We start from the raw sequence: 23,616 nt of genomic DNA on the forward strand, positions 1-23,616 counted from the left end.
ACCAACTATTGAACAATTTAAGAATAATTTTGTGTTGTACAATGCGCTTAGAATTTTAGGGGAAATCAAGAGTGTGTTGGGTCTCTCTGGACTGTTTATTTATATTTTTATATCATTTGCCCAACTCCAGGCAAAATTCTATCTCCTTCCTAGTCACTTTTTTTGTTACCTCCAAATTAGACATCTGGCGTGACAGCTACTACCTTATTTTGATACACTGCCCACACAACCTAATGACGAGAGCTCCCACATCCAAGCATTTGATCTCACATTTTGTCCGTCTCTTTATTTTGGCAGCCCCTTCTCTCAGTATTAAAGAGGCTTTGTCTAAGGATACAGGTGAGGCGATTTCAGATGAATTATGGGCGAAAGGGTTACAAACGATGAAAACATGTTCCATTAATGCTAGACTTCAACTTATTCAGTTTAAAGTCATTCATCACTTGCATTTGTCCAAGGCCAAAATGAACAGAATATTCCTTTCTTTGTCCGCCACATGTGACAAGTGTAAATCAGGTATGGGGACCTTAGGTCACCTTTTTTTTGGCCTTGCCCCAAACTCAGGAATTTCTCGGTGGACATTTTTCAATTGTATAGTAACATACATAGCAAACAGTTAATCCCTGATTCTCTCACTGTGATACTGAGCTGTTCTGATTATTCTTTGACCCTTCCCCCTGCATTACAGCAATGTTTGGTAGCAAAAAGGATTATTTTGCAAGAATAGAAATTTGCCTGTCCTCCTTACTTTACAAAATGGCTAAATGACATGGTTTCTTGTCTACATCTTGAAAAAAATCAGTACACTCTATCTCCTTTGTAAAGTTTTCTAAAATCTGGGTACCCTTTTACTGACCACATCAAAAGGATGAGGCATCAAACTGACCAGCCACATTGGACTGTACACTGTGCTTTCGATCTGCCAGGCCACCATTTTTCCGTTGGATCTTCCCTGACCACTTATGGTCTTTACTCCATGGATGCTTTCTCTCTGCCTCAACCTTCCTGGACACAGTCTGAACATCAATATACACATGGGATCTGTCCCCTGCATCCTCTCTGTAGTGATTATAGCTTGTCTTCCTTGTCAACTGGTGTAAATGTCAATTTAAACACTTCACATACTTGTGACCATCACAAGGAAGTAGTCAGCCATCACACAGTATCATTTTATTACATCAGTTAACAAGGCGACAACTCCTTCTCCCTCATTTAAACAGATCAGAAAATATTAATCTTTTTCAGCAATTTGTAGTTTGTACAAATGGCAGACACACACAGACACATACGATTGTTTCTGAATATCATCACAAATGATTGAGCTGACAAGTGAAATATACAACGTAGAGCGAAATAAACCCTCTGAGGTGATAATATGTAATAGTATGTCTAAATTAAAAATGTCCAGTGCATCATTGGCATGGTCATAATGTGAACAATAGTCTCATGAAAAACATAGTTTTGATTGGCAGCTAGATTCAAGTTTTGCCCGTGAAGTGGACTCAGCTGTGAGTGTACTGAAGAGAGAGAGGCAGACTGGAAGCCAGACAGAAAGACAAAAAGAAAAAGAGAAACATCACATGCCAAAATTTTTGTTTGAGTCCACTTCAGCATGTCTGAGAAACAAGAGGTGACGTTTCCTCCTGAATGTGTCTGCTTTGCTTCAGTTACCTCGTAAACATTGGCACTTTCATTGGTGTTCCTGTTGGCACTGACTGGAAGACAAACTTGTTTCTCTCAGGAACCAAAATAACTTTAAGATTCATTCCTGACATTGGCTTTTTATGTAGCATATACACAATGAAAGCACATGCATCACTTTGCAAAATGTAATGGAAAATTTTAAGACTCTTCCCATCTGGATCCATTTTTAGCATTCTGCAAGTAAAATCAATGCTTTATTTTGCTCTCCAGTGGGATCACGTGACTTCCTGGTAGTTTTATAGTTCAAAAACAAGATAGGGAAAAATGAGCTTCGACTTCTGCATCCAGCTGATGCTAAGATCTATAGAGATATACTGGCGTCCATTCAGCCGTCTACACTGCAGGTTTTTGTTGTAAGGAGTTGAGATGTTATGACATGTTTGAATAAAGATTTCCTGCAGTTACAAGGTCAAGCCACCATGTTAATGAAGTGACAAAAAAAAGAGCATTATATTACTGCCTGTTTTTTCTCCAACAAAACAAAAACATCATTTTTTGGAGGCAGACGGAAGCTTTATGTTGCTGTATTTGTAAATGTAGCTTTAAGGGCAGTTTTTCAGAATGCTCCAATATATCCAACCTGGCACGGAATGGCACAGAGGAGCTCAAAAAGCAAACATGATTTCCTCCTTCACTAGGACTAATTCAGCCCTATTGTGGCAAATATCAATTATTTTCTTTTCTTTTTTGAAGCCCCAAATGATTCAGTGCTAAATAACTATTATTTCAATGTGCAATTTCATTATCAGTAATGTTGGCAACTGTCATCTTGAACTGTCTGATAATTTCAGTGATTTCAAGTTGTAACAAAAGATCTTTGCTCTTATTGCTTTCTTTCATTTCCATATGACATGAACACAATATCAGTTCTACAAACTTTCTGGCAGAGCTGTTCTAGACCTGTGGTTCTCAACATTTTATGTATCAAGGACCTCTAAATTGATAATCATTAGGTCACATATCCCCATTTGATTAGATTTTGCTTAAAAGACCTCCATCTGAAAATATTTTGGTTGTTAGATATGATTAAGACTTGCCTGGGAAAAGACCTTTGAATCTGCCCTCTCCATCATGCTGACTGATTTATCTGGCATTGTAACATGAAACAGTGGGTCCTTTGTTGAAATTAAAAACAACCAATGAGCGCCACAGGGGTACTACAATTAGCCAGTCAGCACCATGGGCAGGACTAACGCCGTTGTCAAGCAGAGCTCTGGAACAACTGCAAGCGCTGTAGACAAGATAGATGCTGCTATCAAGGGTGTTCTCAATTCACATGTTTTCTCAATATTGCCTGACATTGCAGTTTGTTTTTACTTTACTCTGCTTCAATCTTAAAACCTCAGCAAAACAGGTACGTTGACATGGCTGCACATCAGTGTGGACTAAAAATGAGATTCAGGGAGATACGTGCATCTCAAGTGATTAGTTAGGTAAAATTGAATCCGCCTCTCCCACAGAAATTTGTTAGAGCGGATGCAATGTCAGACTGAAGATAGAGATGGAGTAATGAGCTGGCAATTTAGAGATTAAGATTAAAACCAGAATTCTATAGGAGAAAACTGTGAGAAAAGTGAAACCAAATGATCACAAGTAATTTTGACTTACTCACACTGGGCTCACTTCTATTGTGAATAAAGTAGTGAAAATAAACTATTCCCCATTTTTCTGGGGACCCCCTTGAACCTCATCAAGAGCCCCTGGGTGGCCCCAGACCCCTGGCTGAGAACCACTGCTCTAAAAGAAGAACAAATCTTATTGGTTGAATTAGACAACTCTGGTGGAGCTACCAAGACAATATTCTGGATAAAAAAAACCACCTCATCTTTTGCAAAAGAAAAAGATAAGAGTGGGGACGAATTATTTGCCAAAATACCTTTTACCTTCCAAAATGATGTAATTTTTTATTTTTAACCATTCATTCCTTGCAAGCCAGTGTTTTTGTTTGGCTCAACCCATTAAGATTTAATTCAAACAATGAGACAATTTCTATTTACGTCCATTTTAAGGGAGCAGTGTGTAGGATTCGGTGGCATCTGGCAGTGAGGATTGCAGATCACAACCAGCTAAAACTTCTCCTGAGTGCCAAGTCCCAGTTAGGATTCCTTCAGTGTTCAGTGTTAAGGAGATTTTGACCTGGAGCTCAATCATCCGCAGAGGTCTCTTCCTCTCCAAAACAAACTGATCAGGTGATTAAAACTGGTAAAAACACTGAAAAAAACAGTTTCACGTTACTAATCAGTTTCTCCGACGCTGTTTGGCTCATTGCAGCACCTGCCAATGTGTGCTCACCTATTTTCTCAAATACCTTAAGATCCAGACATTAAGGAGGTTTTTATTGCGAGTCAAATTATCTGCAGAGGTCTCTTCCTCTCAAAAACAAACAGATCAGATGATTAAAACCAGTAAAAACACTGAGTAAAACAGCTGCATGTAAAAAAATCTGTCTCTCCTGTGCTGCTTGACGTGGAGGGTCTTTTACCTATAATGGCTGACACAAATGGCCCTATCTAGAGCCAGTGTTTGTTTGGGTTTTTTTTTGTCCGTTCTGCTCAATATGTAGATGTAAACAGCTTATTTTAAGGTAATGACAACACAATGATTCGTCTTTTCAGGCGATTATACTCTGAAGAAAACATACTTATTATATTGTATACCATTTCTGCCAGTATATCCCCCTAAATCCTACACACTGGACCTTTAAATCAGAGATAATAAAATAACAGGAAGAAAAACTTCCTTGATGTGGTGACATGACAATGTTCCTGACTTCTCTTTCATCATGAGTACCTTCTCACTGCAGGTCATTGCACTCCAAACAGTCTTTGACATCTTCCTGTTATCAGGGTTGAAAAGGAAAATTAAAATTGGAGGGTAGTGGTGGTGAACAAGGTGGCACATGTGTAATGGAAACACTCCAGTATACAACAGGAGCTGGAGGAGACAACTTCTGAAATACAACTGTGGCTCCGTTTTCATTCAGGTTACGTCTTCTCACCGGCTCAGGCTTAAATAACCAGGAAGTGTGCAAATAGTCAAAAGGTCTGTCAGTATTTGACAAGCAGATAGTATACACGTTGTCAATCCAGAGTCTTGAGAAACCTGTGTTAGTCCGGTCTGCAGTTCCTCAGATAAATGTTTATGAATCACAGTCCAACCAGAGCTTAGCTGTGCGCTTACTCCATGATGTTTCTGTTGTAGTCATATGACAGCCGTCTCTTAGCGGCAGCGTTCTGAGCGTGCTGATTGGCTGATGGGAGGCCAGGGGAGAGACGGCGATTGGCTGTCCAGGGAGCAGGTCTGCTTTCCTGCAAGGATAGGAAGATGTGATATTAGACTACTGAACACCTGCTAAAATTAGCAACATAACCCAGAGGTTTACTCCATGTGGGGTCCTTTAATTTAATACTTTACTACCAGTGCATCTGATAATGTATTTACTCCCTGTGGACAATATTTTACAAAACTTACGGTGTAACTAATTAGTTGCATATGGTGCATTATATTATAATCCGTTTAATGTGATAATTATGTGTGTATTCTAGAAACACACAAACCCTATGATACGAAGAGATAAACCTAAATAATCCCCCAGAAAGGAAATTCACTCAAGAGTCAAAGCAAGGAGACAAAAGCAAAGAAAAAGAAAGAAGTGAAGCAAGAGTGATAAATAAAAATCAAACAAGATAAAACATGACAAAAATACCAATAAGACACACACACACACACACACACACACACACACACACACAAAACCAAACACATGATATCCTCTGGGCTGATGCCTGGTGGAGATAATAAATATAAAAGCTATACAATATACTAGACTAGACTAGGCTAGACCAGAGCAGACCAGACTAGACTAAATACTTGTGTAAATCTGTACTGCCTTCTAGTTCTAACACAACACAGTGAAGATAAGCACCATATTATTCCAAAACTGTAAATACTATAAACTAGTGGTATATATCCGTTCATTTCAATGTACATTTACAAGTAGAACATTTATCTAACATATTGAATATATCATTTTATGTATTTACATTGCTCAGTGGAGGATTTCATCACCAATAAATCCCAACTACATGGCGATTAAAATCTTTGTATAATTTCACAAATAAAACCATTTCCATGAATATTGTCAAGATCTAGTGGCCTCTCTAATACTCCATTTCTACAACATCCCACATTCTAACACATTATAAAGTAGACAAAATCCAATCCAGTAGTTTCCACTAAGAAACAAATCTGAACCTAACAGCTAGTTAACGTTTAGCTAATGTGGCGTTTCTGAATAACTCCAGAAAAAAGACTATTATGAAATAAAACAATAAAAATGAGGGTGGTGTTTCCTGCTCTGCTACCCTGCAGAAAAGACCCTGGAGGAGTAAATCTCACATCAGGTGCTCTGCAGTTTTCTCACATGGTTTGGTTCAACTGTGACCAGCCTGCTTGCTCTCTTCATTTATCAGCAACTGTGAAGTGTGAGGAGTGTTTTGCATAGAACAGCGGCCACTTCATTTGAATGGAGCTGCAGTTTTCATCAGTCAAACAGAACTATCAGGTCATTTTACATGCTGCACTGACAAATTCATTTTAACAACCTTGAAGCTTAACAAATGGAAACCGAACACTAAGTGCTCTTTGCTAATTCCTCTGCATGAAATTATGTGTACTGAGCATATGTGTATGCAGAAAGGGAGATCATTTACTGCAAATTGGCTTTGTGAAGTGTTTTCTAACAATGCTGAACACTGAAACACATCAGTATGATGTAAATCAAGTGATGGTGACATACTTTGTTTAAAGTAGAATTACTGCCTTGCGGTTGTCTGTCTCTGTGAACCAGTCAGGTTGCAGTAATAGGTTACATCCATGTTTGTCCAGTCTGTGTGTAGCCATGACAGTAGACAGTGCTTCAGATATGGATGTTTCTGCTCACTTTATCATTTAATTCTATGAGGCATTTGTGCACTATAATATTGTATGTGACAATGTCAAAAACACATTTTGTATAGTCACAGTTACCTTGACCTTTGACCACTAAAATCTAATCAGCTCATCCTTGAGATCAAGTGGAGTTTTGTGTTTCAGGAAATTCCCTCAAGGCCACATTCAGAATGAGTGTTCAGTGTTCAACATAAGGAAATGCATCGCTGCAAGGATGTCTAGAAACGCCACTGCTAAAAGGGCAGAAAAGTTTATTTTGAGTGTTTTACGCTGTCCAATCTTGTGAAATATGCACATGGAGCAGCACAGAGACAAAAACAAGACCAATAATGAATGGCAACAAAATAAGTAACATTAATATTTGTTAGAAGACGCAAGCTACCGATGTTAGCAAACTAAACATTCTGTTGAACCTTTATACTTAGAATAAAATATATAAATACAGCCGTATCACATTCAACAGTCTGTAAGCTAACTTGTTTCTATGCTGACAGTTCAGTTTTTCCAATGTACTCTAGACAAATTCCTGACAAAAACCATGAAGATCATTGAAGTTCTCATTGGATTGAATTGACTTCCTGCTGACTGGCATACGTACATAGAGCTATGTGGATAAATGTTGCAGTACCATTCTCATGGTTGTGGGTGTGAATGACATCAGTCTTTACTTACAGTATGCGGCTGCTCCAGGTGTAAAGTCCTCAGCAGCAGGTCACGAGACACACCATCCGCTCTCTTGTATCGCTGGCAAATCATTTTGTTCAAGTCATGGAAACTGTCCAACAGCCTGCAGGGTCAAACATGAATAACACATAGTGGAAGCACTAGTTCAATGGATGTTGTTTTTCTCACAGAGTGACAGGTGTGTAGAAAAGTCAAAGACAGTCTTCATATACAGGGAAATGTTGTAAAGCTGGATAACTTAAACTTGAAATGGTCAAGTTTTGTTCTGTTTATTAATTGATTTGTTTATGGAAATTAATGATACTAAATAATAATAATATTGTGTTCCAAAAAACAATTGTCAGTACTTCAAAAGCCCACATTTGTTAAACTGTAATGTGCATCAAAGACACACTGGGTAAAAAATGCCATGTGATAATCAATCATAAACATCAATTTTGCTCTGTTCTCAGAGACAGTCTACCTCCACATTGCAGTTCACCACAATAACCACTTGGTGGCCACAAGGTGTTACATTTTAAGAAATGAAGAGTGCTCAAGCAGATGCAGTGGTTTATAATACTTGCAAGGAAAAATAATAAATGCAGCATGACAATGTGCACTGACACCTATTGAAAACTCACAAAACAAGCAGATGAAGTGTAAACTTTCAACAGGATATCTCTACTAAGCACTTAGGCAATGATCAATGTTGTATATTAATCATATACAGTATTATCATATATCATTGAACAACTGCTTGTTTGAATTATGCTCAGTTATTTACTACACTCCATTGCACTATAGTGAAATAAATTTGGTGGTTTATTGAATTAAAGGCTATAGTTTTTGTAAACATGGCAAATTTAAGGCAGCACCTGTAATTCTGCAGAAATTTATGAAAATGAGAGTAAAGTTTAAAAACAAAGGCTCATAAAAAAAAATCATTGTAATTTTGCTAAAGGGGTGAATTTATGGAACAGCTGAAGTGAGGAAGTAAAAAAGTTTGACACACTTTGAAAATTAAAACATGTTTTATAATAATCTAATGGACAAACATAAAAATATATGATCAGAGTGGCATTAGTGGTGAAGAGAGTGTAAAACTTTTATTTTTCTTTTTGATGGTAAATATTGCCTAAATAAGCCTAAATTGTTTGTGTGATTAGTTAAAGATTAAGAAAGACTAAGAAGAAAATTTTTTCTTTTGTTCATTACATTTATTGTATTTTTGCCTTTGCCGTGGTAATTTCAATTAAGAAATTTTAATTTAATTTTCAATTTTGGCCTCGGGAAGAAAATACCCACTTGTGAATAACAATCTCCTTTTCAGATGCAACATTATCAGAAGTTGTATTCTTGACTGAATACATCAGGTATTTCCCCCTTTGATAAAGATAAAATATCCGACATTAAAAATCTGATATATTTTCCTCTAGTTTAATCTTTGTTAAAGGGCAGGTCCACCTGCATTATTTTCTGTGTTTTTCAAAGACAAACTCCCCACTCACCCTTCATCAGAAAACAATGGCGTAGGTTACAGCACTGATTACCCCCCCACACACACTGTTCACTGACAGTGTGAGCATGGAGAGTGTGGACAGTGTTGGCTTAAAAGATCTGAGCCTAGAAGATGGTGCTATTAAATTTATTTAACCAAGTGAGGTACATTTGTACTGTATAAACACATTTATAACTCCACAGTCAGTGCAATGCCTACAGTTAGATTGCGGCTGGCACGCTCTCGGTGTGAAGAAGCAGACAGGAGCACTGGGGGAACAGAAGCCAAGCAGTGTACTGCTGTAGACGGCACGTTAGATCGGTTCTAAAAGTCATACAATAACACAAACTAACTAACCGATCAGAGGCAGTGGGAGACCAGCAACTCCTTGTGATCTATGAGGTAAAATCACTGTTTCTGTCAAAGGAGTCTGGTGGCTGTAGACTGGGACAGCAGCAAAACATAATTTAGCTTTCGAAAAAATGGCCACCTAAAAAAAGAATCAGCACCACTTTATGTTCATGCTATTTTTAGATTATTTTACCGTGTTACCTTGCTGTCAGACAGCTGTTTATGATTGGGAGCTGAAGCTGTTATATCGCCCTTTTCAAAGCCACCAGACTCCATTCACAGAAATGTTAATTTTATTTCAAAGCACATGGGACTTGTTCGTCAACCACTGTTTAGTTTGTTTGTGTTATTGTGTGACTTTCAGAACCAAACTGACATGGCGTCCACAGCAGTACATGGTTTTGTATGTGGCAACAACATTGTGCAGAAATCGACGTCACATTACATGGGAAATTGTTTCTAGAAGGAATTGGGAAAATAGCATTTTGAAACTAAAACATACATAACTCGACCAAAATTTGAATGTTTGGATTTAAATACATCAGGAACACTACTGGAAAGCTACAGAACTATATAAAAGCTATATAATAATAATCATAATAATAATAATGATGATAATGGAGCCTCCCTTTAAACTGCTCAGCTGTGACATTAACTTCCTGTACTGATGCTGTGTTCAGGTCCTGTCAGATTTGCAGAAAATATGAGTGTCTGACAGGAAAGAATCCTTGGTGTCATTTCCCTAAAGCTGATTACGGGCACATCATGTAGGATTTTGCTGTGAGCTCTGATATATCCTATTACAAATCAGAGGAATGTGTCAACACAGGCAGTAAACACTGCAGCATTTCAATTGATGAACAGTAAATCAAAATGATTCAGTCATTTTAATAGCCACACAGATACGGTTTACCTACCCCTGGTCCTGGCTGGCTTTGCCCCTGAGGAGCTGGGTCAGTGTGGGAACAGTATCGAGGTCACAAGGGTCACTTGAGGACGAACCAGGCAAGGACGGGAAGGCTTCAGCAAAGACAGACGCCTACAGGAGAGACAACATCAGTCACTACAACATCAGAGAGTCAGAAGATTTCAAGAGTGTTTTTTTTATATCCTGACAATTTTAATATCTCATATGATGACTGGGAAAATAAAAGCATGGAAATATACTGCATCCATAATCCAGGAAGATCTTCTGCAGCCCTCTGCAGTTCATCACATATGAAGTTAATGCTTGACTTTCTTAAAGGCCTCTTCTGGGCACTATGAGCATATGAAACTACTAATTTGAAAGCAGTTTTCTCCCAACACTCTTCTTCACTGCAGCTTTGGGCAGAGCTCATTTTTCATCTGCATCTTTTTACTGCGTTATGTCCACTGGGAGACTCTTCCTGCAGTGCCGGCTTCTCTTTTTTCCATTTTTAAAGAAAAAAGGCACTGGGAGCTTAGAAGGGTTTAATGTGAGTTACAAAAAAACCGGACTAATTTTAAGTCTAAAAACTCAGTCACCTAACCCCCAGGGCTATGTCAGGACGAGCTGTGTTTCCATGGTAACTGTGTGGGAAACTGAAAATGGCATAGTTCATATAGTTCTGAATAAGGAGGTTATAGTTTGGGTCTATTTGTTTGTAAATTTTTGTCACATTTTGGAACCGATGATGTTTTCAGACGTTCAGATCAAGGTGTTGATTAACAATCAAGTCATGCTAACTAATTAGCACTAAATAAAAGCTAAGGCTGATGGACATTTTGATCATAAACACAAACGTCAAAGACGGGGCTTCAAGTGGATACACAGATTAAACAGTGCACCAAAGACTGACTAAATAATTCTAACAGAAACAGTGTGTAGGATTAGTGGCATCTAGTGGTGAGGACCACAGATTACAACCAGCTGAAACTTCTGTAGTGTGCCAAGTGTGAACTCCTGGTTAGGATTCCTTCAGTGTTCATTGTTCAGGAGGTTCTTACTGGGAGCCAAATTATCTGCAGAGGTCTCCTCCTCTCCAGAACAAATGAACCAGGTGATTTAAACCAGTAAAACACTGAATAAAGCAGTTTTCCGATAAAAATCCATGTTTCTCTGATGCTGTTTGCTAGCCCAGCACCTACTGATGTATACTCACCTTTTTTTCTTTGGTAACTTAAGGTCTAGGCATTATGGAGGTTTCTAGCAGGAGCCAAATTATCCACATAGGTCTCTTCTGCTCCAAACTGACCAGTTTATTTAAACTGGTAAAAACAGGGAATAAAGAGCTTCACTTAAAAAAGTCAGTGTTTTCCCAATGCTGTTTTGCTTGTTGCGTAGGGGCTGTTCACCATGGTGACCAATGCATAAAACGTAAAAACATGAATGGCCGTAAGAGTCATTCTAAGGTAAGTAAGACGCTTATTATTAGAACTTATTGTATTATATATATAATATATTATATTCCATTTCAGCCAATATATGCCCCTATATCCTGCGCACTGGATCTTTAACTGAAAGTTAAAGGGGGTTACTGTCACTCAACGGTATGTGTGTGGTGTACATAATGTTTATCTTGTATATAATGTGTTATCTTTAATAGGTTATTTTTTATATATATTGGATGTATTATTTTATTGATGCCTTTAACAACAGCAAAGGGACTACCGATGAACATTAGCCTCTCGGCTATTTCGGGTGCATTCCACATTTTTGTTAAAATGTTGATTAATGTACATTGTCCCTTTTCAAATAAACAAATAAACTAAACTAAACTAAAATATTTCATGACCAGTTTATTTAACAAACAGAAAAATATTCCATGTATACAGTGCATTTATTGTTGTTACTGATATATTTTGGGAGCCTCAGAGGCTTTGCAAGCCAGCAGCCAATGTGTATCAACACATTTAGCCCTAAGCTGGAAGTTAAGTGAGGAGAGTACTGTGTTGTCTCAAATTAGTGGCACAAAGATTACTCCAAAGCAACCTCAGTAACTTAACCTGGAAAACCTCTTGGATATTGATGCTTTAATTCCAATATTCTTACAGCACCACGACTGCATGGGTTTAAGGTTTGACTGAGCTGGTGGGAATAGAAACCTAAAAACAGTTGCTGTTTGTAGGTTTTATTTTACTTTTAAGCTCTACTTATTTCTGCATACGATATTAAATACAGTGGAATGGCACCACCACTGTGTCTGAGACGCACCTGTTTTATTAAAGCAATGTTAAACTAATATTTTACTCTAACACTTCTCACTTTGACTAGGTTCAGGAGCAATCTGCCTCCAGCATTACCTACCCCCGAGATCTGCAGTTACCACCGGCACTCTTTGATTTTCTGTCTGAGTGTAAATATTAATGATTGCAAACTATTAGGTCTGACTCACACTTTAGAAAATTCAGTCTAGACACAAACTAAGCCTGAGGAGGGAAGCTTTTTATGAACACAAGGCCAGGTAAGACCAAAAAATGGTCCATATAGATATCTATGTGGAATTTATGTTTGAGCCAAAGGCTGGCCAAAATCTGGGCAAGTGATAGGATTTTAAACAGAGAGAATATTAGATCTGTCTAAAACATTGACAGTAAAGGCCAGATTTCTGTCACTTTTTCATGATAAAGCACAAGGGCCTGTCTAAAATGACTGAATATTGCACCAATCTTCAGCAGAAATCCACCACAGACACACATTCTGACAGTGATGATAGCATCAAAAGACCACTTAACAATGCAACACAGCTGATGTTCATGAGCAAACGACGACACTAGCTACTGTTTGCCCATACTTCTATCTTTGGTTGAAGGCAGAAATTGTAAACTGGAATTGTAGAAATTAGATAGCTGGTGTTCAAGGGCACTCACACACCAAGCCGACGGTTGGCTGTTGGCCAATGTCAGGCTGTTTGTGAATGTCTGTCGCCTAGGTTTTGGGGAGCGTCCCCAAGGTTGGCACTATTTGGCTGTTGTTGGCTTTTTTTGGCTGATTCAGCATGTTGAATCAGAGTCAGAGCGTGCTAGTGAATTAAATCATTCAGATTGACAGTTTAGTTAAGTGCACAAGACGAGAAATAGAAGAGAGGAGAGTGAGATCAAAACAAACTGGTTATAAAATACATAATATAAAATCAAAAATTAAAATAAGATTATTTTTCTTTAGCCATTAAGCTCTTTAGCAGAAGCAGTATATAATTGTTTGAGTTATTGTTCACGGTACATATCATTTGCTATTTTACCATCAGGTTGTGCTGTTCATGTGCTAACTGGCTAAATAACATCTTGAATCTGTCCTGTAGTTCTTCCTGTTTCCCTTTTTGAATGACGAATCCAATACTATGCGAATACGAATACTACTGCTGCCTGCTGGTATGGAGAGTAATTTCCTCTCACCTAGGCGCAGAACATATATAGTTGGCCATGGGCTGTAGTCTTTGTTAGCTCAAGTGCAACTTTTTGGCTGAGACACAAGTGACATGGGCCGCTGAACCAATCAGCTTTTGTCACCACTGCTTCTTTGATGTTGGTTTAGTGTGTCTGAGCCTTCAGAGATGAGCCATGTTGAGGTAAAGTTAATCCACTACTTGAGTGAATCTAAGACTTTATCCCAAATACAGTCTTACTAAATGACTCACATAGTAGACAAATTAAGTGACGTGGAAGGCAAAGATATGTAGCCTGAGTGTACAGTTTTTATTTTTGCATATCGGTAGTTTATAAAGGTGGGCAGATTTTACAACTCAAAGTGTGTTTACAGGCGTTGGGGATTACTACTGCATGTATGAAAAAAGTTTAAAGCTTTTTCTGGCTCCAGAGGGAGCAGCTCGAAATCTGATAAACTGACTCAAGTGATCAGTTTCACTTTCACTTGTCACTTCATTCAGTGTCGATTTGGGCTGTAGACTACAAGTCTGAAAATGAAGAACATCTGGATGTGTGTAGTAAGACAGAAGTGAGGTATCAGAGCTCAATGGTTCACTCCTCACCTCTGCTTGAGGCTGGCAGCTTGAGCTTTAGCTGCTACTAGAGTAACACACATGAATCTCTGACAACGAAGAAGAATGTATGGAATGAAAAAGTAAATATCTTTCGGTCCGCAACATCAATTTAGTTTTTTTTTGTACTGTCCACAGTGAGTCCAACAGTGTTACAGGAGTGCAATGCTGAATTGGTAAAGTCTGTTTAAATCTGTGCATTCAATCTGTACACACACATTTCCACATGGATTTTTTTCTACCTTTTGATCCACAGCAGGCTCAATAACTACATAAAAAAAACTCTTGCACTCAACACCCTAAGTCGATGATACTGCAACAGCCAGACTTGCGGTATTACTGCAATGCCAAATAAAGCCACAAGGTGGTGCATTTTTTTTGTTTTGTTGTGATATAGATTCGAACACATACTGTCGCCACACTCCTCAGACCGTGATCCACATGAGAGGATGCTCAACAGTAACGAGTTAGGTGCAGGTTATATTGTCTATGTTCTACTGCTCATGTAATATAGTGCCATGGAGACCTGGCATGTATGGTCGATGTTAAGTACTGTAGAATACAGTAACTGTTGAAATTGGTTATCCCGGCGCTTCTGCTAATTATCTCATGCTGCTAGCTCTCTTCACCTTCACCTCCCACATTACAATGCAGCAGTCATAACCAGGCACTCACAGCCATTAATGCCCAATAGTAGTTTGAATAAAATGACATGATGCTGATGACTCAAATAAACCAGTCATAGAAAGCTTGTCAGTGAAATGGATGCAGTTGAAACAGGAAGATGATCTGACGGTGAATTACTACTTAAACCACCTTAAAGAGGCTGAGCACAGAAGTACAACTATACCAGATTCTGGTTAGTTGAGAGCCTGTCTCTGCTCTCCTCTACAGCGCTGGTTGGCCACCACCGTCCCACCATGTCCCGACCTTCATCTGACGAATTCTGAGGAAAGGCTGTCCAGGTATCGTCTGATTGGTGGAATGAGCTGTCCATCCAGCCTGGGGTCCAGTGGGTCGACTCCCCGGTGATGGCGTGGTTTCCAGGTGCTGTTGTCAGACACACACACACACACACACACACACACACACACACACACACACGCACACACACACATGCACACACACATACACATACAAAGTTAATATTACAGTGTTTGTTGTAGATGTCCCTGTAGTGTTGTGGTGGGGTTTTGCCCTCATTTAGATGACCTGGATGGACAACCACCTAAACCAGGATTTTCTCATGCACTCTTTGTACAGTATAGTTGTACAGTTTGTATAGTACTAAAAATTATGCACCACAATTTGAGTAATCATGAGCCAGTAATTTGTGTGTAACCTACGTAATCAGGAAGGCTACGATCATGCGATCAAAGTGCTGATGGTAGTAAATAACGAAGTAGTAAAGAGACTGATGGTACTTGTAAAGAGGCAGGTTTGAGCAGTGCATGGGTCAATCAGCACAGGACTTTCCCCCTTGAGACTGGTGTTTGGGACCCTGTAAACCAAGTGACCTTTGAGTTATTTTAAGGTACACTGTCACCATTTTTTGTTTTCTAAACCTAACCTATGTAACTTCAAATGCAACATCATTCCTGGGGTGCTAATTTGTTAGATATCATAAAATATCTGTAAGTGCATTTTTGTAAAATATCATACGTACTGTTGCATGAGGATACTTTGACTAAACCTACATTGCATTGAAGGGGTTAGCTGTGTAACAGCTAGACAAAAATGGCAAACCATTTTCAACAACTGGCATTTATTATTATTACTCTGTCCATGCCATCAAAGATGAGATTATTAGAACTACCATGTAAAGACTCATTTCAATCAAATGACACCCCATGGTATTTAGCGTGGTAATTTTAGTTTTATTCACTGAGATCTTGAGATATCTGCCACTGTAAATACCTGATAATTATGTAAGTGTCAGTGATCCAAAAATAAGTGGAGTGCTAAAACACATTGCCATTTACACCTGTGTCTATCACGCTTTCTCCAGTCTTCTCCAACTGTTTATGTGACTTATGTGAGACAGTCAAAGGGCACGTGCACATTTATTATGTCCACACTATCGCTAGCTGCTTGCTAGTATGCCCGCTAGTCGCGTAAGCAGTTGTGTGAGTTGGAGATGGAGATATTGTTGTCAGCAGAATTCAACACGTCTCCTTCCATAGGGCAAAGCAATGGAGGTTTATGCAACACTTCATCAAACTTGTAAAATGGTCAGTACAGATCATTAGTATGCTGTCACAAAAACCACCACCGACTCCATCACTGATGATGTAGTCCTTGTCTGAGACACATAAAGATGCATTAGTGTTGACATTACAAAAGATATATGGTCAAATGCATCCCGACCATCTCGGCAAGAGGTTTGAGTGATCGGATCACAATGCATCTTGATCGTTGTTTACCCTTGTATTTGGGGCTGTCCGCTTGTGAGGATCACCCCAAACCGTGTTAATACCAGGTATAAACATGCTCTTTAAAAAAACCTTTTAGAAGAATATTATTAAAATTTGCCCAAGCCCAAGATGAATGTTGTGGTACGAACATTTCCACCAATACTTCAGAGGACCTCTGATGTAACCTCATACCTGACAGATCAGTTCCACACAGCAACATGGATTTTAAACTGGTATAGAATCTTTATAAGCCAAGACCCTGATATCAGGAGGGAAAATGTGGGATTGTATCATCCCTTAAATCTGGGCTTTCTTTCTTTCTTTTCTTTTCCAGCAGCACTGCATGACGAGTTGCATTAACTATTATGTAAATCACCTTGTTCCAAGGAAGTGAGTGAACATTTGTTTATAAAAAGTTGAGTCTGCACACTAGATACAGCTCCAAAGATTTAATGTGAATATCACCACATGACGTTTTGGGCCCAGGCCCTTCATCAGGCCTGTCTGATAATCTATCTAGTGTGTGGACTCAACTTTTTCTACATTGATGCCTCTTTGTGGTCCAGCACCTAGGCAAAGTCTTTTCTATGATGTGCGTGTCCTTTTGTTCTCAGTGAACATTTGTTTCTCATTGTGTCGTCTGTTGCTGTGAATGTTGCCTGCCATTGCTGAAAAGTTGCTTGCTGTATCAGGAGTCTCCCTGCAAGGACACATTTCAGTGAATATTTGTATCACTTTGATGTCTGCTGCCTTCACGCCTTCATATCTTACCCTCTATTGCTCCGAAGTTGCATGATGTATCTATCAGACACTTCAGTCGTCTTTGTGTGACTTTCTCTTCCACCCGTTGCCCATAACCTCCAGCTAACAGGAGCCCAGAGTCCCAGTCCCTGTTTGCGACCTCCTCCCTCCCTTAACCCAAGTTTGAATGATTAATACAGAGTAGCGAGAACGAGAGATTGGTTAGGAATTCAGGTCAGGACAGACTGGACTCTCATTTTCACTGCAGGGCTGAGTGGTGATTAACAGGGCAAGAAACAACTCTCCAAGTTTATTACAAGATTAAAAGTGTAGACTAATTTCATGTTTCAAGCAATGAAGTTATGTTTTAGTTCCACGGTCAGAAATCAATGTAGGGCTCAATACCTTATTTATGGACCATACCTATAGTTTTACATGTTTCAGGCAGTTTACTACATATCACATATATTTTACTTTGCGGCTAAACATTTTGCAAACTACTATCTTTGTATAGATCTTTTTAATTCATTTTTGTTTTCCAGATTTTAGTTAAGGTGGCGACTGTTTTTACTGGAAATACTTTCAGCCAAAGAAATAGCATTAATAAAAACTTGATATTGTGCTTTGTGGATTATCCAAAGTAAAGGGAATATCTCCAAGCCTGAGCAAATGCAACCAATATGAACTGATGGTCACTATAGGTTAAAAAAAATGTGACCCTTTAAAGCTCTAGTGTGTAGGGGAATATATAGGCAGAAATGGAATATAATACAATAATGTTTTTAATGTATAATCACCTGAAATAAAAGTCATTGTGGTTTCTTTACTGTAGAATGAGCCATTTATATCTAGATAGGGAGCGGGGTCCTTATCCATGGAGTCTAGTATGTTCCATTGCCATGTTTCTACAGTAGCCCAGAATGAATAAACCACACATTGGCTCTACACACTGTAGTTAACAGCCCGTCCATGACAAACAGCATTGGAAAAACGCTGATTTTTTAGTATGAAATGGCTTTTTTCAATGTTTTTACCCCTTTAACTCACTGGGTCCATTATCTTTGGAGAGGAAGAGAACTCGGTGGATTATTTGGCTCCCAATAAAAACATCCTGAACATCTGGATCTTAAGTTAGATGAGCTAGCGGCCCATCTGCGATGAGTACTTTATTCAGTGTTTTTACCTGTTTTAATTCCCTGGTCCGTTTGTTTTGGAGAGGAAGAGACCTCTGTGGATAAATTTGCTCCCCATAAAAACCCTTTGAACAACACTGAAGGAATCCTAACCAGAAGTTCATGCCTTGCACACAGAAGAGGTTTCAGCCTGTTGTAATCTACAATTCTCACCGCTAGTTGCCAGGTAATCCTACACACTACTCCTTTAAGAGTTAAAACTTAAAAAAGAAACACTGGAATGTTTTTTTTAATTCATGAGAATTCACTCAAAGAGCTTTCTATAAATGTAGGCAGGATCTTCTGCTGATATCTTGTCAGCAATATGTTGAAATAATCACAGAAATGTCTTTAGGTTGAAAAACTGAGGAGAAATAATTAATGAGTAAACCCCGGCTTAGCCTCATTTGGCCCCGTAGTGTAAGCTGGGTTTAGGTGATTAGCTGAAAGGAGCATAATGAGGGAACATAAGGACTGATTAACACAGAAAAACAAAAAGGCACAAAAATGTCACATACCCAGCTACGTGTGTGTCTGTGTCGTGAGTGTGTTGACTATATAAGAGCCGACTCATGTTGCCAGATTATTATTTCTGTCATTCACTTGACATTCTTGCTCAGAGTGCTGTGGATGACATCATTATTTTTTTGTACACTCTTTTTGCTTGAGAGGAAATACTAGTGTGATTGTTAGTTTTAGCTCCTTCACATCAAGTCATGTATACTTTACATTTTCCTGACCATTTGTGATACTGTTTTACATTTTTTGATTTATTTTTCCTACCAATAAGGAAACCATTTGTTTCCATTCCAGAAGTGTTTACCCTCATTGTGTATTTCCATTAGTAGATTTTCTTTTAACAATGTTATCAATGTTAATTCACACAGAAACACATGACTCTCATGATTAATTCAATGATCATATAGGCTTTTCTTGCCTGTTTTAAGTCAGAGTCACAGAGCTGTTATGAATTCACTCTTCGTCTTTGAATTCTTGGACAAAATACTGTACTGTAGTTGCTGAATTAATCCAAAACTTAATTAATGTAAACTGCTTGTTTCGACTTTCTCTAATCTTTAACTTTCTAACACCATTAGTGGTACATGTAAAAGAATTTTAAGATTGTTGAAATGCACTTTGGAAATTGTAGTTAACTTCTCTACCTAAGTTTTTATATCCACAGGCTCGAAGCTTCAACTTTAATCAAAGCACCAAATATTTTCTAATGCAGCTGTTTCATCTTTGCATCTTTTGAGCTCATGATTTGAACTATGAGTAACATCACATTGTCAGTGGGACACATGAATGGGACTTTTACTTACGGAGCTGGCAGCATCCAAAATAGTGCCTTCTGCAGTACTGTTTGCCAGCTTTCAGGCTTTTCTCATGCACCCTTCATACGTATACCTAAGAAGAAGTAATGCACCAGAATTCGTATATAACCCGCGCAATTGGGACGGCTGCGATATGACCATTGCGCTGATGGGAGTAAAAGAGTATAGTATAAAGAGCGAACATCCATGTAAAGTAATAGGTGGGGATGATGAATGGGTCAAAGAGACACAGGACTTTCCCTCAGGAGACTGGTGTTCATGTCCCGTGTTAAACCAAGTGATCTTTGAGTTATTTTTAGGCATGTAGTTAAAAAAAAAAATGCCTCTCTTCTACCCACGCCCAACGCCATTTATTTTTGAGTCCTTTATCGACTATCTGGACGTTTTCCCCGGGTTAATTTACTTTCCATCTTGATGAGAGTGTCTACGGCATGGGCTCCACTAGAATCTGAAGTTGGCTCTGAACCAAGTTTGTTAATGTTAAGCATTCAGTTTGATGATGCCATTCAAGGGACGGTAAATCATTAGATGTCATATGAACTATTGTATGTGCATTTTGGTAAGATATCATGTGAATTACTATATGAGGACACATTGCAATGTTACATCATAATTGCATATAAAGTGGTTTAAGTGCAGATTGCTTTTAAAAAGTCTCCACTTAATTATCTCATAATGATACTGTGGCTTCATGCTGTAACAACAGGAAATATACAGTCACATTTCTGACACACAGCATGGTTTGCAGAGCCATTACCTGTGACCTAGACCCCATATGATTTGGTATGGCCCTTTAAAACAGTGTGTGTGTATATGCATTCCTGAATCTGTACAAAAGGTTGAAAATGCACTAATACTCGAAGCGAGCGTGAAAGTGCTGCTATTTTCATGTCTCTAAATCTGTACATTTCTGACATCTTTAACAGACTCTGCTCTACTTCTGAAGCCTTTTAATGTCAGCTTTGTTGCCTTTAACAAAAAGATCCTCTATCCCATGTCTATGTCAAACAGAAAGGCAAACTAGCTAAAGCTCCCAAAGGGGCAAGAGAGACACTAAAGAGAGAAAGAGAGGGGAAGGCCAGCCAGCAGACATGGAAAGAGACAGAGAATGACAAACTAGCAGTTGTGAGACTCACCAACACTCTCTCTGCTCCCACAAGGCACTGAGGCAGACATGGTGTATCCTTCGCTCCAAGCCGGCTCTCCCTCCGCCTGCATGAATACTCCAAATTCATCTTCCTCCTCCTCCTCCTCCTCCTCCTCCTCCTCCCCCTCCTCTCTCCTCCCCTCCTCAGTGGCCACGGTGGAGCCCCTCTCCTCCTCGCCCTGCTCCTTCAGTTGTCTTCCAAGCCTCCTCTTTCCTTGCTGGCCTTCTTTTCTCTCTCCTGTCAGCACTCCGACCCCTTCCTCCTCCTCTTCCTCCTCCTCTTTCTCCGCCTCCAGCCAGGGCAGGCCAGTTGCCATGGATCCCAGGGGGGGCAAAGACGAGGCAGGATTAACCAAGGAGAGTGCAAGAGAGGTGGAGGGATCACCACAGGCAACGTTAGCGCTGGTCTCTCCATTTGCCTCAACATAGGTGATGCTTGTTTGTCCACAGGTGTCTCCATCCTCTTCCTCCCTTCCACTGCATCCATCTGTAGACTCCTCTAACCTCCAGTTGTCTTTTAGTGCACAGTTTCTCATTGCTTCATCATTATCCTCCTGTATAGTACTGTTGTTCATGTCATCCTCAGTGTGCTGTTTTTGGTTGTCATCTCCTTTACCATCACCATCGTCCAGCTCGTTGCAGTTGCACTCCCTCCTCAAAGCTTCATCCCCTTCCTCAGGATTTACTCTCTCCTCTATATTCTCTTCATGTGACACCTCTTCTCTATTTCCCCACACCAGTTCATCTCTTTGCTCTGCTCCTTCAAGCTCAGTTGTACCATAGTTGCAACCATTTTCTGTTACGATCCTCCTGTCTGTCTCAAAGACAGAAGGATCTCCATGTCTTAGAGGTGAAGATGAAGTCTGTCTTGCCTCTAACTTGCTGCTGTTTTCTACGTTTTCAAAGAAAAACTCTGAGTTTTCCTTTTTGTTCTCGTCAGCCGCACAGGTTGGTTCTTGTTGCTCTAATCTGCTAACATTCAGTTCTTTTTTACCAATGATTCCAGGGTCTGCTACCCCACAATGATACCCCTCAAGGCAATCCTCTCTGCTGTTCTCTTGCTCTGTTCGAACACCACAAGTCTCATGGTCAGCATCACAGGTGCTGCCCTCTATAGGAGTGGAGGGCTTGGGGGAGACTGCAGCGCTGACGGAGGCAGGGCAGGTGGAGACAGAGATTTCCTCATTGCAGTCGGATACAACCGAGAATTTAGCAGGAGTCTGACTGATGCTCCCTCTCTCCTCTTCCACACTCTCCATTTCTTTCTCCAATTCTTGATCTGCTGATACATGATCAGATAATCCATTCACAAATGCCTCTGCTTCTTCACAGGGGGTTTCAAATTCTCTATTATGTCTTGATGTTACGTCATCAGTAATCTGCCCAAAGGGGCCATGAGTTAAACCACTGTTTCCAGTATGTATTTTCATAACCTCATTTGTATCCTGCTCTGTCTTTGAATACTTCTCCTTGCTGTGAGAGGTTTGTGTCTTCAGCTCCTCGTTACTCTCGGCCTCTTTAATCTCTTCAACATCACAGCTGCTGTGGGATTCTGGCTGAAAGAGGTTAGATTCTAGGTCAGGGCTTGGTACAGCCAAAACAGAGTTAGATGACTCTACTGCACAGAGGCCTCCCTTCTCCTCCTCTTCATTTTTTTGCCTCTCCTTCTTCATTCCTGTTTCCTCACTATTCAGCCTGTTTTGGGCGCCTCTTCTTGGACTTTCACCTCCCTCATGTTCATCCTGGCTTCCCCTCCTTTGTGCTGTCCTTCCACACTGAGTACAGGTTTTGGGAGAAGCACTGTGGCAACATCGAGGACTTCTGCATGCTCCCTCTTTCTCTTGTCTGGCTCTCCTGCTGTCCTGCTGCGGGCTGGAAAACTGTTTAGTGGCCAGGCCTCCTTTGTCTCGCTCTTCCTGCCTTTCTTCCAGAGTGATTTCTTCAGCAGGATCCTCCCTGCTGCTCTGCTGCCTCTCTCTGCTCACGCCTGTTTTCTCACGGGCTGCTGCATTACTGGACTTCCTCCATCTCCGGCCAGATCGCACCCTGACCCGGTTTACTCCGTTATGTGTAGGGAGAGTTTGCCCATTGTCCCTCCTCCCGGCTGGGATGTCTCTGCCTCCTCCTCCTCCTGTCTTTCCTCTCAGCCATCCCCCAACCACGCTGGAGGCTCCACTGGTAGTCACACCAGAACTGGGCTTAGCTGTGGAGTACAAACAGCTCCCTTTCTCAGTCCGCAGGAAGAGGCATTGAGTCTGTGTCTTCCCGCTGCCCTCTGAGGTCTTCAGAGTGGCAACTGTTACCAAAGCTCCAATCCCAGCCTGCCTGGCATCAAGTCCCAAGGGAAGCCCATACCCCATGCGACCCCACTCCCCACTCAGGTACACGTCTGCAGGCCTGGGGCAGGAAGTCGAACCCCAATGGCCCGCAGGAGGAGCTGTGGGGGCTTGTCCTCCTCCCAGCATACCACCAGCCTTCCGGCGGTTCTTGGAGCACAGGGCCCAGGCTCGAAGGCCCCGGATCAGAGGCAGGTCTCCCAGGCCCAGCTCCAGTCGGCTGGGGAAGGGCAGAGAGGCTCTGGAGCACTTTTGGAGCATCTCCCGGGTAGAGCCTGACACATTCAGGCAGGGGTAGTTGTTGTTGTTATTCTGCTGGAGCATGTTGCTTGTTGTTGGCCTCAT

The 23,616-nt window shown here is 40.2% G+C and overlaps 1 protein-coding gene across 1 annotated transcript; it reads right to left on the bottom strand.

Annotated features, from left to right (window-relative positions):
- Positions 1-1,155: 1,155 nt before the first annotated feature.
- Positions 1,156-23,616, bottom strand: si:ch211-14c7.2 (uncharacterized). Its single transcript, XM_049576621.1, has 5 exons — positions 20,925-23,616; positions 14,978-15,177; positions 10,087-10,208; positions 7,327-7,441; positions 1,156-5,012 (listed from the first exon to the last, which is right to left on the bottom strand). The coding sequence occupies exons 1-5, from the start codon at positions 23,614-23,616 to the stop codon at positions 4,881-4,883; spliced, it is 3,261 nt and encodes a 1,086-aa protein (XP_049432578.1). The 3' UTR covers positions 1,156-4,880.

The sequence above is a fragment of the Epinephelus fuscoguttatus genome, linkage group LG5 (genome assembly GCF_011397635.1).
Source record: "Epinephelus fuscoguttatus linkage group LG5, E.fuscoguttatus.final_Chr_v1".
Taxonomy (NCBI): domain Eukaryota; kingdom Metazoa; phylum Chordata; class Actinopteri; order Perciformes; family Serranidae; genus Epinephelus; species Epinephelus fuscoguttatus.